Source organism: Aegilops tauschii, chromosome 2 (genome assembly GCF_002575655.3).
Source record: "Aegilops tauschii subsp. strangulata cultivar AL8/78 chromosome 2, Aet v6.0, whole genome shotgun sequence".
Taxonomy (NCBI): domain Eukaryota; kingdom Viridiplantae; phylum Streptophyta; class Magnoliopsida; order Poales; family Poaceae; genus Aegilops; species Aegilops tauschii.
This window is the reverse complement of record NC_053036.3, coordinates 621,210,462-621,225,238: the sequence shown is the minus strand read 5'-3', so window position 1 is coordinate 621,225,238 and position 14,777 is coordinate 621,210,462. Positions and strand designations below refer to the sequence as shown.

At 52.4% G+C, this 14,777-nt stretch overlaps 1 protein-coding gene across 1 annotated transcript; it reads right to left on the bottom strand.

The window, feature by feature from the left end:
• Window positions 1–1,123: 1,123 nt before the first annotated feature.
• LOC109753572 (heavy metal-associated isoprenylated plant protein 39) lies at window positions 1,124–2,317 on the bottom strand. The gene is made up of 3 exons (XM_020312498.4): window positions 2,126–2,317; window positions 1,929–2,004; window positions 1,124–1,786 (listed from the first exon to the last, which is right to left on the bottom strand). Exons 1-3 carry the CDS (start codon window positions 2,129–2,131, stop codon window positions 1,431–1,433), a joined length of 438 nt encoding a protein of 145 aa, XP_020168087.1. The 5' UTR covers window positions 2,132–2,317; the 3' UTR covers window positions 1,124–1,430.
• Between the last annotated feature and the right edge of the window lie 12,460 nt (window positions 2,318–14,777).

The following is a 14,777-nucleotide window of genomic DNA, read 5'->3' as shown; positions in this document are numbered from 1 at the left end:
CAAAGCACTGGTGTCAGTCCATCAAGCTCATGCCCAACGGTTATTGTCATCATCTGGTCCTCACAAAGGTGTTCGTATCGCCATCTACGGGCCCTGACATAGCAATTATATATGAACAGAAAAAGTGTCACCTGCCTAGAAACCAAAACCCCAAAATACAACCCAAAAGAAAGAACACATACAGTACAACATAAGCCTTTTCTGCGAGGCTTTGAGAAGATTAAAAAAAAAGAGCTTAGGCTATGACCGTGACTCTTAGTTAGGGGGGGGGGGTCCCTTCCGTGTTTGGCAATGCATTTGTTTTGCCCTCCAATAAATGAAAAACAGTTTTGCTAAAGCACATCTAGATGTGCCATAAGTATTGCACATCTAAGTCTCATGTCATTGATCTTATACGAAGATTCGTGTGGGAATTTTCTTTTGCTTTTCTCTTTTTCTTTCCATACTTGATTGTGTCACTTAGATGCGCAATAACTATAGCACATCTAGATGTGCCCTAGACAAACCCAATGAAAAATCACACACGTCCTCCAACAATCTGTGTTCGATTTCTCGTGAGATAAGCACATATGGCAATTCAGCTCAAATTCAGTCGTACAAGAGATAGAAGTATGCAAGTTTCGTAATTTTTTTTGATAAAGAGAATATATTAGTATCGCGAAGAAATCAATTACACCCGGCCTCTGCAACAACGCAATACCCTAATGGCATTATGGATGCACACAGCCAAAAGAAGAAGAAGAAGCTAACAAAGAAAAGCCCTGCTACAGAATTCCAGTCCATGCAGCAGTAATAGTACAACCACCACCAAAACAACACCTGAAGTCCAAGTTCTTCAAAAGTGACGCCTCAAAGAAGGAAACAGTGCACAAGCGACGGCGAGGGGGATGGAGGGGAGGGGCTTGAGGTGGCCGGCGGCTGGATCTCCCCCGTGTCGCCCGTAAGAGCTACGCGGGGGGCGGGCTGGGCTCTATTTCTATCTTTTTATCCTTTTGTTTGGTGAGGGAAACTACTTTTACCTGTATAGAATAGAAGAGTCGTCCATCGAGATAACCAGTGACTAAAAACAACTGTCAGGTGGAGCAACAGTCAGAGAGCTTCAGAGTTACTTTCAGATAATAAGTGACACCAATTTAACCGCCTAAATTCCATATATATTTGTAGTCTTTTTCCTCACTGTTATTTGATTCCACATCTGCGCATCACAAACTAAGCAGATGCGTCTACTTTATCCCCTCAAAGAGAAAAAACAAGACAAAACAACATCATCTACGGATCATATAGCGATCGTTGTCGCAGGTAGGCTGACGAGTGGAGCAACCACCAACCGCCACCGGAGCAGGTCGCGACCGGTGATCGCCGGTGAGCCACACGCCGGCAGGCCAGCTAGAAATGTACAGGTACAGGGCGGTGCCATGGGGATGAGGCGATCAGCAGATGACGCAGGAGTTGGGGTCCTCCTCGGCGCTGCGGACGAAGTAGTACGGGTGCGGGTGGTGGTGCTGCGGCGGCGGCGGCGGGTACCAGTAGTGATGCGGGTACACCACCTGCTTGCTCCCGTCCTTCTTGTCCTTGTCGCCGTCCTTCTTGTCCTTATCGCCGTCCTTCTTGTCCCCGCCGGCGCCGTCCTTCTTGTCGTCCTTCTTCTCCTCCTTGGCCGGGCCGACGGAGACGATGTGCGCACCGGGGAAGACCTTGCGCAGCTTGCTGACGACGTCGACGGGGTCCATGCTGCCGACCACCGTCATCTTCTGGTCCTTCATGTCCACGCCCATGGTGTCGATGCCTGAGCCACGCGAACGCAGTGAGTTTTCATCGCCAGCATGGATCAGCGGCAGAAAATTCTCTCCAGCTCCATGATCACAACGAAGCAGAGCAAGATAGGAGGACGGAATTGGGGAAGAGGAAGCGGGGGAGAAGAGGAACACCGTGGAGAGCGGAGACGGCCTTGAGCGCCTTCTGCTTCTGCCTGTCGTCGTGCAGGTCCAGCTTCAGCACCACCTTCTGCACCCGGCCGTCAGACAAGAAAAACCATCAGAACCCGGAGCAGCAAGATCAAGAGCCGAAGCTGAAATCTGCAACGTAAAGAAACCCCCAAATCCCCAATCGGGCCGACCGCAGTCACCTTCATGGCGCCGGCGACCAAACAGACAGGCGACGGAGGGCTTCGCCGGCGGCGTGATGAATCTGTGGGTTGAGGTGGAGGGGCGGCGCGTGCGTGCGTGCTCTGTCTCTCGGGCGATGAACTCGATGCGCGAGAACAGAGGAGGAAGTGTGGTGGTAGTGTGTGATCTGGGCGGCAAGAGATGCGGCCCGGCGGGTTTATATAGGCAGCCCGGGGCACGTCGACGTCGCGGCGCCCCATCGCCCCGTCGCGTGGCCTTGCCCTCTTGGTTTTTCAAAGGGGCGCGGGGGCGACGTCACGGCAGGGCAGCAGGAAGGAAGCTGCCACGAAGCAGCCTCCCTCCGGGCCGGGTCGGTGGCGCCGGAACTGCGTGACGCACCGGCGCGCAACGGTGGATGCATCATAATCGCAGGGGTTTCGTCCGTCTTGTCGCTGTCGTCGCGGGCGATTGTGCCGGATCTCGGGTCGATCGGGTGGGGGTGGCGGCAAGGCGGGGGATGGGACGGATGGCTGGCCGCGACGACCTGACCCTGACCCGCCGGGTCTCCTGTCCACACGCGCAGGCCCACCTGACCTACACGTCCTAGGCGCGCCCGGCCTGCCCGCTCTGGCCTGGCCATATCGGGGGACACTTGACGGTCTTGGCCGATCCGGTGCCGGAGTGCCAGTGCGTGGCCAGCTAACACCGGCAGCGACGGCGGCTCCGGGTCGGCCTGGTCGCCATTGGAGCAACTGTACTGCAGCAACTGGGAATCAAATGGCCGGACCGAAGAATTTGGAAAACTTTCAGCAGCGTGCGCCTAAAGAGATTCGGCAAACCACCCAATGTTCTACAGCTGTACCGTGAAAGAGAGGCCTCAGATAAAGGAAGAAAACAAAAAGAACAGACAGCCAGTGTCTGTTTGACTACACTCGAAAGCTGCAGAGGATCAGTTTGGGGTGACTCGCCACACGGACAAAAACTGACACTGAGAACGAACTCAAATTAATTTTGAAGCAGACATACACTGAACTCGTCAGACAAACAAGGCTCCTGTTTCAATGATGTTTTGTATATGGATAAAGTTAGACTGCGTGTCAAGTTTACAATGGAGGAAGTTAAAATGCTCTTTTCTCTATGAAACATAATAGAGGTGGTCACTTAATTATTTGCAATCGTTTTGGCACCTTATTTGCAACGGTCTTCTTAAGCTTTTTCATGACTTCTGTGATGACAAAATAGATATCTCTAGGCTCAGTTATGACCCGGTTACTCTGTTAGCTAAAGGCCAGGGGGCTGATAAAATTCAAATGTATCGCCCCATTTATATGTTAAATGTGTCGTTTAAGATTTTTACTGAAGTTCTTAATAGTAGAGCTATGAAAATTGCTGATAAAGTTGTTTCTAAAATCCAGAATGCATTCATTAGGTCGCTTTATTCTTGATAGTGATGTTGTGTCGCATGAAACTATTCACTCCTTACATAGAAGTGACTTGTGCAGCCATCTTGTTTAAAATTGTCTTCGAAAAAGCACATGATCAAATTAATTGGGACTTTATGTTTGAGGTTTTAAAATGAAATGTTCACTTGATCGTTTTATTCATTGGACAAAATATGTGGTATGTAATGGTAAAGTTGCTATTACTACTAACAATGTGATTGATCCGTATTTTGCCACTATGAAGGGTTTGTTGCAAGGGGATCGTTTTCCCCTTTGTTGTTTAACTTGACTGTTGATGTTTGCTAAGGAAACTCTCGACATGTGGAATAAACTTTTAGATATGTGTAGTCAGGATATTCTAAATGATTAGCGCGGCAAAGAAAAATGGTTGTTGACCAGTTCTCGCACATTTTCAGTTAAATCTCTTTAACAATACATTATAGCTAGGAGAGTTGATTTCCATTTTAAGTTACTTTGGAAAATGAAAATGCCTTTAAAGATTAAACCTTTCATCTGGTTCGTGATCAAAGGAAGGATCCTTACCAAAGACAATTTAAGTAAAAGAGGTTAGTCTGGCACCAACAAATGTGAGTTTTGTAATTCCCAGGAAAGTATTGATCATTTGCTTTTTACGTGTTTGATGTCTCGTTTCCTTTGGAATGTAGTGGGCAGTGCTTTGGGTAATCCAAAAAGGCCAATGTACTTATTTGATCTTCGCCAGAATTTGGATACCAGCCTGCACTCGCAAAGATCGTGTTGTTGTTTCTGTTGGTGTTGATGCTTTACTTTTGTCTATGTGGAAAACAAGAAATAAAGCTTCGCCGGTGATCAGTCCAGCGGTTGAATCCGCCATGCTCAGACTTGAATTTTATTTTGCTTGTCCGTACTGCTGAACTATGTTTTTTTTACTGAAACGGGGGCAAAAGTTTTGCCTCATCTTATTAATTAAGGAGAAGAACATAGTCTTAACATTTACATGACCACACAGGTATGAAAAAAGGGATCACTCTCCCGGTATAATACTTCCCAAAATCTTAGCCCCCACAAGTACCCACGTCTTTGCCTCATCCTTAATCGATATCCGCCACCCTCGAGGGTAGGGTAGCCTTGTTACGGAAAACCTGAGCGTTCCTTTTGCTCCAAATCTCCCAACATATGAGCATCTGCAAGGAGTTAACCACCTTCCCGGAGTAACCTGGCTGGTCCTTGTTCTAAATCCACCATTAGTTCACCATCTCAAGGTCGGCCCAAGAGGGGGTCATAGATTGCCATCCCAACCATCCGAAGATAAAGTTCCAAACTCTGATAGTGGAGCGGCATTTGAACATGGTATGGGCCATCCACTCCGGCTGTTTGTAAAGCTAGCAAAGGCCATAGTTTGGCCAACCCCTGTGTTGAAGCCTGTCGTCCGTCCAAATTTTGTCTTATAGTATGAGCAAGGAGAAGAATTAATTTAATCTTAGAAGCGCACAAATCTTCCATATCAACTGTGGCAACGCAGACTTGATCAAACCTACGAACTACATCCTCTACACCGTGGCGGCCAAGTAACATCCATCGGCCGTGAACTTCCAATGGATACTACCGCTAGTGTCTGGAACGAGGTTCATTTTGTGGGTTTTCGACCAAAGGTGGCAAAATTGGTGTCCTAAAATAACCGAAAGACCGCCTTGTAAGACAATATGTGTGGCCCAAGCATTGTTGGCCGTCACCTTAGAGACGCACCTGTTGGTGTGCTTGGAAATGGTGAAGATCCCCGGAGCAATGTCTTTAGGTTTGAGCCCATTCAACCAAGGGGAGTGCCAAAAACTCGCCTTCATTCCATCACCAATGGTGATTGTCCTTGCCGCAAAGAAAAGGCCCTTGTCTTTATCGTCGCATGGGGTTTCGAGGCCGACCCAGGCCCTCTGCGAGTCCACCCAAGCAAACCATAGCCAACGAAGCCTGACTATGATTTAGTTTGCTTTGTTGCTTCGTTAAAGTGTTGAATTATGATGAATTTGTGCTATATGATCAACGTTCATGAATTCGAGGCCTTGCGTTTGACCATGGATGCCTGGCAGTAAATATAAGGAGTCGTCGAGGCCATCCGTGGGCATGCTTACGGACACTTAGGTGGCCGGATCTCCCAAGTCCGGCCGTAGATGCTGTCACCTCAGTGCCTTGTATGCTCGCACGACAGGTGACGTCCCTGGCTCCTTCTCTGTAGTGTGTGTTTTGCTTTATCTATGAAATGGGGCAAAATTCCACTATGAGAGGGGAATTTGAGTCGGCTCCAAGCACTGATTTACTAAGCAAGGACGTTTGGTCCATCACAAGAGAGCAAGAGTGGCACTTTTTCAGACCAGTTGAACATTATCTTCTGAAACTTGTATTGGCAAAGCTTACATTATTCTTTACTGTGAAGCAGACCGGTGCAACCCTTGCACGGCCGTCGATACAGTATAACGCCCGCCGTCGATTATCGTAACGGGTAGGCTGATGACTACAACAACCACCAACCACTAGCGGAACAGGCGGTCCCGATTGATCGGCAGGCATGCTATGAGATACAAATGTACAAGCAGGCGGGCCATGGAATTGATCAACAGATGACGCACCAGTTGGGGTCCTCCTCGGTGCCGTGTACGACGTAACGCGGTGGCGGCGGCGTGTACCAGTACGTCGGGTACGGCGGCACGACCTGCTTCTTGTCTCCGCCGGCGCCGTCTTTCTTGTTTCTCACTACCAGAAAAACTTTGTTTGCCGACGGCCAAATCTATGCCGACGGCATCTGTCGGCATAAATGCCGCTATGCCGACGGCCCAGGTCAGGCCGTAGGCGTAGAAAAGCCGTCGGCATAAATACATATATGCCGACGGGGCCGTCGGCACATACGAGGCCGTCGGGACCGCTCGAGGTACGCCTACGGGGCCCGTCGGCATAGGAGCGGCCGTCGGCATAGCCCTTACCGTCAGCGCTGACCGTTTGACGACGTTGAGCCTACGCTGACGGGTGGTAACGGCGGCCGTCGGCATACCCGTGCCAGTCCTATGCCGACGCCGTCGGCATAGACCTGGCCCATACCCCTCTGCCACGTCATCGATCCGTGGGACTGCACCTCCGTGTGTGCACAGATATGCCGACGGCCTAGCCGTCGGCATACATTTTTTTAGTTTTATTTTAAATTTCGCTCTATACTACCTATGGCAAATATATGCCTACGGTGTAGCCGTCGGCATAGGCCCCTCTGCCACGTCATCGATCCGTGCGCCATGCCACGTCATCGATCCGTGGGACTGCACCTCCGTGTGTGCACAGGTATGCCGACGGCCTCGCCGTCGGCATACAATTTTTTTATTTTTACTTTATTTTCTCATTTTTACTTTATTTTAGTTTTTGTTTTTGCATAAGATAATTATGCCTTATCTAAAAAAAATACCCTGATTGTATATCGATTGCCCCCCGTTACGAACGTCGCTATCGCCGTGTCACGGAGGGGGAAACGGTCGACACGGAGGGAATTCTAGTTGCTGGGGGGATTCGGGGTGTAGCTATGTCACCGAAACATCGCACGGGTCCCGATGCATATGTGAAAGTGTTCAGGCATGCGTAGACGCCCGTCTTGGGGCTCCGCGGTGTGCCGCCGCCGTCACTTGGATGGGGGCACACCCCGGAGACGCGTGCCGCCTCTTGGGACATGCCACCACACCACCCCGCATGTATGAGGGCCCGGTGCGACGCTCGGGTGGCATTGCTACCCCCCAGGGCCCCCGTCCCGCCTAACCCTGTAGCGTTTGACCACGGGGTCTAGCCCTTTGACTTTGCACGGACGGGCTTTGAGCAGTGGACCTATCCACCCGGTTGTGGTAGGTCAGCCCATAGGAACACTTTGGAGCAACATCCGGGCCAGACCCACGGCAAGATCCCCTCCGTGTAGACCCGACGCGCCCGTTTCCCCCCTCCAGGTGCCGGCGGCGGCGCTGTCCGTGAGGGGGCACACCCCGGAGACGTGTGCCGCCTCTTCGGACATGCCACCACACCACCCCGCATGTATGAGGGCCCGGTGCGACGCTCGGGTGGCATTGCTACCCCCCCAGGGCCCCCGTCCCGCCTAACCCTGTAGCGTTTGACCACGGGATCTAGCCCTTTGACTTTGCATGGATGGGCTTTGAGCAGTGGACCTATCCACCCGGTTGTGGTAGGTCAGTCCATAGGAACATTTTGAGCAACATCCGGGCCAGACCCACGGCAAGATCCCCTCCGTGTAGACCCGACGCATCCGTTTCCCCCTCCAGGTGCCGGCGGCGGCGCCGTCCGTGGGGGGGGCACACCCCGGAGAGGCGTGCCGCCTCTTGGGACATGCCACCACACCACCCCGCATGTATGAGGGCCCGGTGCGACGCTCGGGTGGCATTGCTACCCCCAAGGGCCCCCGTCCCGCCTAACCCTGTAGCGTTTGACCACGGGGTCTAGCCCTTTGACTTTGCACGGACGGGCCGTCGGCATAGGGCCAACCTTATCCCCTCGCGCGGCCACCCTCCTCCTCTCCACTCATTTCTCTCCCTCTCACCGCACCCGACCCCGACCCCAACCGCCGCCGCCCACCTCCGCCGCCGCCCGCCCTGAGCACGCCATCGCCCGCGCCGCCCCGAGCACGCCGCCGCCCGCGCCTCCCCGCTCCCACCCGCGCCGCCCCACCTCGAGCCCGCCGCCGCCCGCGCCTCCCGGCCCTGACCCCGAGCCACCCCGCCCCGACCCCGGGCCGGCCGCCCCGCCCCGACTCCGTGACGCCCCGCGCCGGCCCCGCGCCGGCCGCCCCGCCCCCCCCCCTCCGGCCTCCCTGCCCCGACCCCGCGCCGCCCCACCCCGACCCCCCTTCGGCCGCCCCGCCCCGACCCCCCTCTGGCCTCCCCAAGAGACTGCGGCGCCGGCCCTCCGCCGCCTGCTCCGGACCTCCATCGCCCGTGCCTGCCCTCCCCCCCCACCCGAGCCGGCCCTCCCCCATGGTGAGCTCCCTCCCTCCCTCCCTCTCTGTAGGAATTTTTTTTGTGAATTAAGTTGTTGTTCATAGTTATGTAATTAGATGGATGGTTAGATGGATGGATGCATAATGTATGATGATAGTTAGAGTAGATGATTTGATGATAGTTAGAAATGTGAGAAATGCAAAAAAATTAGATGATAGATGATGATGTTGATGATGATAGATTATGATGTTAATGATGATAGATGATAATGCTTTTTTTATGCCTTGATAATTTTTAGATGATGATGATGATGATAGATTTCCATTTTTTTTGCGGAAGAGATGATAAATGATGATGATTGTTGGATCATGGTAAATGACGATGATGATGATGGTTTTTTTATGCTTCGATGATTGTTACATGATGATAGATGACGAATATATTGTGATGTACTTAATTATTGTCACGGTGCAGGTTCTGTGGTGTTCCATCTCGGTGAAGTGATCGGCGTAGGAGCTGTTGGTCCCCGGTCGTCCGTCAGCTATTCGAATACTTCCTCTACAGCCGAGGGTGAGCTACGAATCATGTGACTAGATTTCATTCTCAAGTCATGTCGCGTAACCTAGGCGTCTCCCGTCCGAAAGGGTTGCATCGATAAAAATATGCATTCAATTGCATATTTATCACCGCAGCTCTTCGGATTGTCTAGCGTTTTCCACGGACAGCCCGAGGATGTGTAGATTGGGTATGTTCTCCATGTTCTACGCCGTTCCGAGACAGGATTTCGGCGGCGCCTCCCCATGGTTCTCCGGAGCACATTCTCTCGGCTATTTGCCGAGACGTGTATCTGGAGAACAGCGGGGAGGTGCTGCCGAAATTTTGTCTCGGTACGGGGTAGAATGGAGAACGTACTCAATCTACACATCCTCGGGTGGGATTAGGACCCATCTTTACCTATTAGAGATGTAGGTGGATTAAACGCGGTAGAAACTGAAAATTTGATGTGATTAATTTAAATGAATCCTTAATTATGTTGTGTGGCTTGCAAAAAAGCAGAGGATGGCAGATAATCAGTGGATGTACAGTGGTTTTATCCGTCGGAATCGAGTAACATAAGAGTGGATCGCGAAAACCGATGTCTATTTGAAGGAGATATTCCGTCGTCCAATGAGAATTATCCCACCATGCCCCTGTGCGAGATGTGCCAGACGTCACCGTAGAAATCAGACGGACATGAGTGAGCACCTTCGCACGCACGGATATATGCCAAACTTTGACATGCCGCCGATAAACATAGCCGAGCAGGACCGTGGTAGAGAGGAGGTGATGCGACAACGCATCGATGGATATGAGGACGACGGGGTCAGGGACATGCTAGATGATGTCATTGTTGCAGAAACGGGAAATGCGACACCTTCAGAGAATGAACCGGAGGAGCCGGAGGCAACCGCAAAGGCCTTCTTGGAGGTCTTGGCCTCGTCGAAGAAACCTCTTTATGCGGGGGCGAAAATATCTCAGCTGGATGCCATCTCGCAACTGATTGCAGTCAAGGCTGAGTACGGCTGAGTACGGCTTTATGCGGGGGCGAAAATATCTCAACTGGGTGATGATGATGTGGATCCAAACGACGACGAAGCACGGAATGATGGTGAGACCATTGTCAATGAAAATGACATACTTATGCTAGAAAAGTTAAACTTAGACGCTGACGACGAGGAAGAGCCTCCACCTCCGTCAGACAACGAAGATGATATGATTGATAGTGATGATGAGACGGACCGAGAAAGAGGTTACAACAGTGATGATTCATATGGTTTCTAGCAGATGTACGTGTCAAGTCTTTTTTTCTATAGTTTAGGAATATGCCTTTTATGCCTTTTTATTAATGTGTTTATTTTCATGCCTTTTCCTTCATTTCATTAATTTACTAATTGCTTATTCTCTTTTCAATGCAGGTTCGTGGAACATGGGCAAGGGGAAGGCCGACGGCGTGGGTTTCCTACGCAAGGTCGTTGGCCTGCCTAGTCGGAGTGGTCGAGCACGTAATCCTCCCCCCCCGGCTACTTGACGATGACTCCTCACAGGGAGGTCGAGGGAGAGGTGCCCCTAGAGGAGGAGGGGGCGGGGGGAGAGCCCCTAGAGGGCGAGGTGGGGGGAGAGCCACTACAGGGGGTCGCGGCCAGAAAGAGCGCACCCTCACCGACTTAGGGGTGTTGTCTTCGAGGCCATCCTCTAGTGAGGTACCCTCCTCTAGTGAGGTACCCTCCTCTGGTGAGGAGGAGGAGGAGGACGAGGCAGGCGAGGAGGAGGAGGTTCGGGATGGGGCCGAGGAGGAGGTGGAGGAGGAGGACGAGGAGGAGGAGGATGAGGAGGAGGTTGGGGAGGGGAAGGCAGGCGAGGAGGAGGGTGGTGGCGGGGATGATGGTGGTGGCGGGGAGGGGGTTGACAACAAGGGGTGGCTGCGTGGTAACGCAAAGCTACCAAAGCAGGTTCCTGCTACTGAGGAGCAGAAGTGGCTCATTGAGCCCACGGGGAAAGAGTAAGTGCCACTTTATAATAATTTCATTATTTTGCTTGTCACATGCTCATTCCGGTTGTTATTTATTTTGCTTGTCACATGCTAATAGTTCATTCTTTTGCAGCAACTGGATATATTCTAAAGGGGTCCGTATTCCCAACGGCCTCATCACCGTCCTGCTGAAGTTACACTGGCCGGGGTTGTACTGTCCGGATCCAGTCAGGCACCCAGACCATCGGGTCTTGGCCACGAGCTGGGAGCACTAGGAAGCGGCCCTCCACGCGGAGCATGGGACCCATGCCAAGGCCGTGATCACCACTTTCTGGGTGAGTTCTCTTCAGAAGCACAAGTCCATTCTAGTTTCATGAATGATTTAACTCATGGCTTCTTCCATTCTTGTTTCGTGCATGATTGTAGAAATTCTATCGAGTTCTCCCGGAGCACAGGGGCAGAGCGGACCAGATCGTGCTATGCCAATGCTAGAAGAAGGCCCGCCAGATGAAGTACGAGGTGCGCTATGTGGCCATCTCGACATACTACCACGACTATCTTGGTGTGAAGATGACCAAGGAAGAAGCGCGGCGGATGGCCATTACCTTGGAGAGGGACGAGTTCTTGGCGGTAAGTATAAAAGATTTTTCATTATGCTTTCATTACCTTGTGGTACATTTCACCGTTTCGTGTTGACATGTATTATGTAGGTGTGTCCAAACTGGTGTTATGGAAAAGACGAGTCCTGGGCGGCATTGGTGGATCTTTGGTGTGATGAGGCTGGAGCCTGGGCGGCTATGAGAGTCAAAAACAAGGCTAACCGAGGGAAGGAGGGAGTACATGCTCAGGGAAACCGAAACCACTATCTCCACAAGGCAGTTAATGTATGACTAGCTAACCCCATTAAACATTCTTCTTCTATTTACCATCACTTTCTTATGTATGACTAACCTCTGTTTGGTGGTGCAGGAGGAGAAACTGAAGCGGCCGCTCTCACACATGCAGGCGTGGGAGATCGCCCATACGCGAAAGGACCCCAAGCCTGGCGAGCCCAAGTACTACGGCAAGAAGACCGCGGGGAGGAAGAAGGCCTACTCCGAAGGGTATCTGGCGTTACATCCTCACACACCTGACCCCATTGCGGCGGATCTGGACGAAAGGGTGGCGGTGGGCATGGGGCCGAAGGAGCACGGTCGGGAGGCGGTTCTCGATGCTGTGATCACTCCGTCTATCTCCTACACACAGCTCCGTCGGATCGACCCGACCCTGAGCCAGCGCACGAGCACACGCATGAGCAGTGCACCGTCACTGTCCCTCTTTCAGGAGCAGCAAACTGTAAGTATTTTCCCTTTTATCTTCATTGTTCCCTTTATTTTCCGCATTTAGTAGTTTTATGAGTCTCATCATGTCATACTGTAGGCCTACATGGAGTACACACGCCAGGAGACCATGGCGTGGCACGACCGCCTGCATGCATACCATCAGCAGAGGGATCGCGAGATGCAGCACGCTTTTCAGGAAATGGCGGCCGGCAGGTGTCCTCAATGGCCATCAGCAGAGGGTCCTCCAGCACAACCAGTGCTGCTGACCTTTGAGGAGTTTGTGGCACATTCCGCTGGCCCCTCGCCGGTTAGTTCAATCCCCAATCAATTCACCCAAAGCATGTCATGCCTTTCAACACAGTCTTATATCCCGTTAATATATCTTTTCAACATCCATGGAACAGGTGCATCTACCGTTGGTGGTGGTCTTCGCAACACTCCCGAGACACGGAGCCCGACCACTCCGATCCACGGAGACGGAGGCGCAGGCGGTCTTGGCGGTAGCGCTGCCGCTAGCAGTGACGACCTGGGCTTCGGCAGTCTTGGCGGTGACGACCTCCGCGGTGCTCGACGTCCTGGCGCTTAAGCCTTTCTCGATGCTATGATACTTGCTTGTTCTCGATGCTATGATACTTGTATGCTTGTGATGATACTTATCTTATTGTTGTTTGTGAGATTTTTATATACTTATATGTGTGATGCTTTGCGGTGATGATACTTATATGTGTGATGCTTTGCGATACTTCTTAGTGATGCCAATTTGTTGTGTGATGCTGTGTATATGTTGTTTGTTATATATTCAAATGAATTGAGCTGAAAAGAAACAGAAAAAAGAAAAAAAAACTGGACAGAATCTATGCCGACGGCCCCCCCGTTGGCATAGGCCTGGCGTGAGCTCCCAGTGGACGACACGTGGAAACTATGCCGACGGCTAGGCCGTCGGCATAGACCTGGCCGTCGGCATAGGCCTGGCGTGAGCTCCCAGTGGACGACACGTGGAAACTATGCCGACGGCCAGGCCGTCGGCATAGGCCTGGCGTGAGCTCCCAGTGGCCGACACGTGGAAACTATGCCGACGGCCAGGCCGTCGGCATAGGCCTGGCGTGAGCTCACAGTGGCCGACATGTGGCACGTCTATGCCGACGGCCTGGCCGTCGGCATAGACCTGCCCCAGGAGCGCCCAGTATCTGACACGTGGCGTGCCTATGCCGACGGCCTAGCCGTCGGCATAATTTCAAACTAAGCCGACGGCTGGGCCGTCGGCATAGACGCGCCCATGCTGAACGGCGTCTCGCCACGTGGCGAGAAGCCATTGGGCAGCACTTGACGGCGGCCGCCGTTAGGCGATGACGTTGACGACGGCCAGGGCCGTCGGCATAGATGTACGGCCACCGTCGGCATAGGGTCTATGCCGACGGTCATCCTGGCTACGCCGACGGATATGTTGCCGACGGCCCTATGCCGACGGGTGCCGTCGGCATAGGCCTGACCCGACGGCTAGTCATGGCTATGCCGACGGCCCTGGCCGTCGGCATAGGGTGCGATTCCGGTAGTGTCTGTCCTGTTAGACATTGTATTCTCTGTATAATACACGGTACATGTATAAACCGTATGTAGGAAGTTGGTAGGGCGTGCGTGCGTGATTCTGTATGGTTAGGACGTTAGGATTGATCTCTCTCCTTTGTGTTTAATCTGTAGATAAGAGCAGATCGATCCTAACTCCTCCTGATGTATATCTCTCCGGCCTTTGTGCCTATATAACACGTACTGCGTCCCTGCTCGATGCATACGCTTCCAACTTATCTCACATGGTATTAGAGCCTACCTCTTTCACATCTGTGTCATCTTCCTCCTCAAGCTCTGCCATGGCTTCCTCCCTTGCTGCACTAGAACACACCATCATAGAGAAGCTAGCTAGGGACAATTTTTTGGTGTGGAAGGCCCAGGTCCTCCCACACGGCTGATGGGCTACTTAGATGGCACCACGGCCGAGCCGCCCGCCGTTTTGGTCTCGGAGCAGGATGTCTCCGGGAAGAAGCAGCTCTCATCTGCTCCGAATCCTGCTCATGCTGTTTGGTACTCGCAGGACCAGCAGGTCCTCACTTTTCTCCTTGCCTCTCTGTCACAGGAGGTTCTTCTTCAGGTGCACTCGATCACTTCCTCTGCAGGAGTCTGGACGGCCATCATACAGATGTTCGTGTCCCAATCCAGGGCGTGTCACATCCAGCTTCGTGGACAACTCGGCAACACGAAGAAAGGAGACTCGTCCGCTGCCCTCTTCTTCTCCAAGATGAAGGGCTTCGCCGACGAACTGGCGGCCGCCGGGAAACCTGTCGACGATGACGATCTAGTCTCCTACATCTTGCAGGGGCTTGTCTCGGATTACAACCCGTACGTCGTGGCTCTCTCCACCCGCACCGGGACTGATCAGCAGATCGGTCTCACGGAGC

What these genes read in the sequence shown, in the direction of transcription:
- LOC109753572 (XM_020312498.4), bottom strand. An exon ending in GGCCGTCTCCGCTCTCCACG is followed by an intron (nt 1,787 to 1,928) that starts GTGTTCCTCTTC and finishes CGCGTGGCTCAG; the next exon opens with GCATCGACACCATGGGCGTG.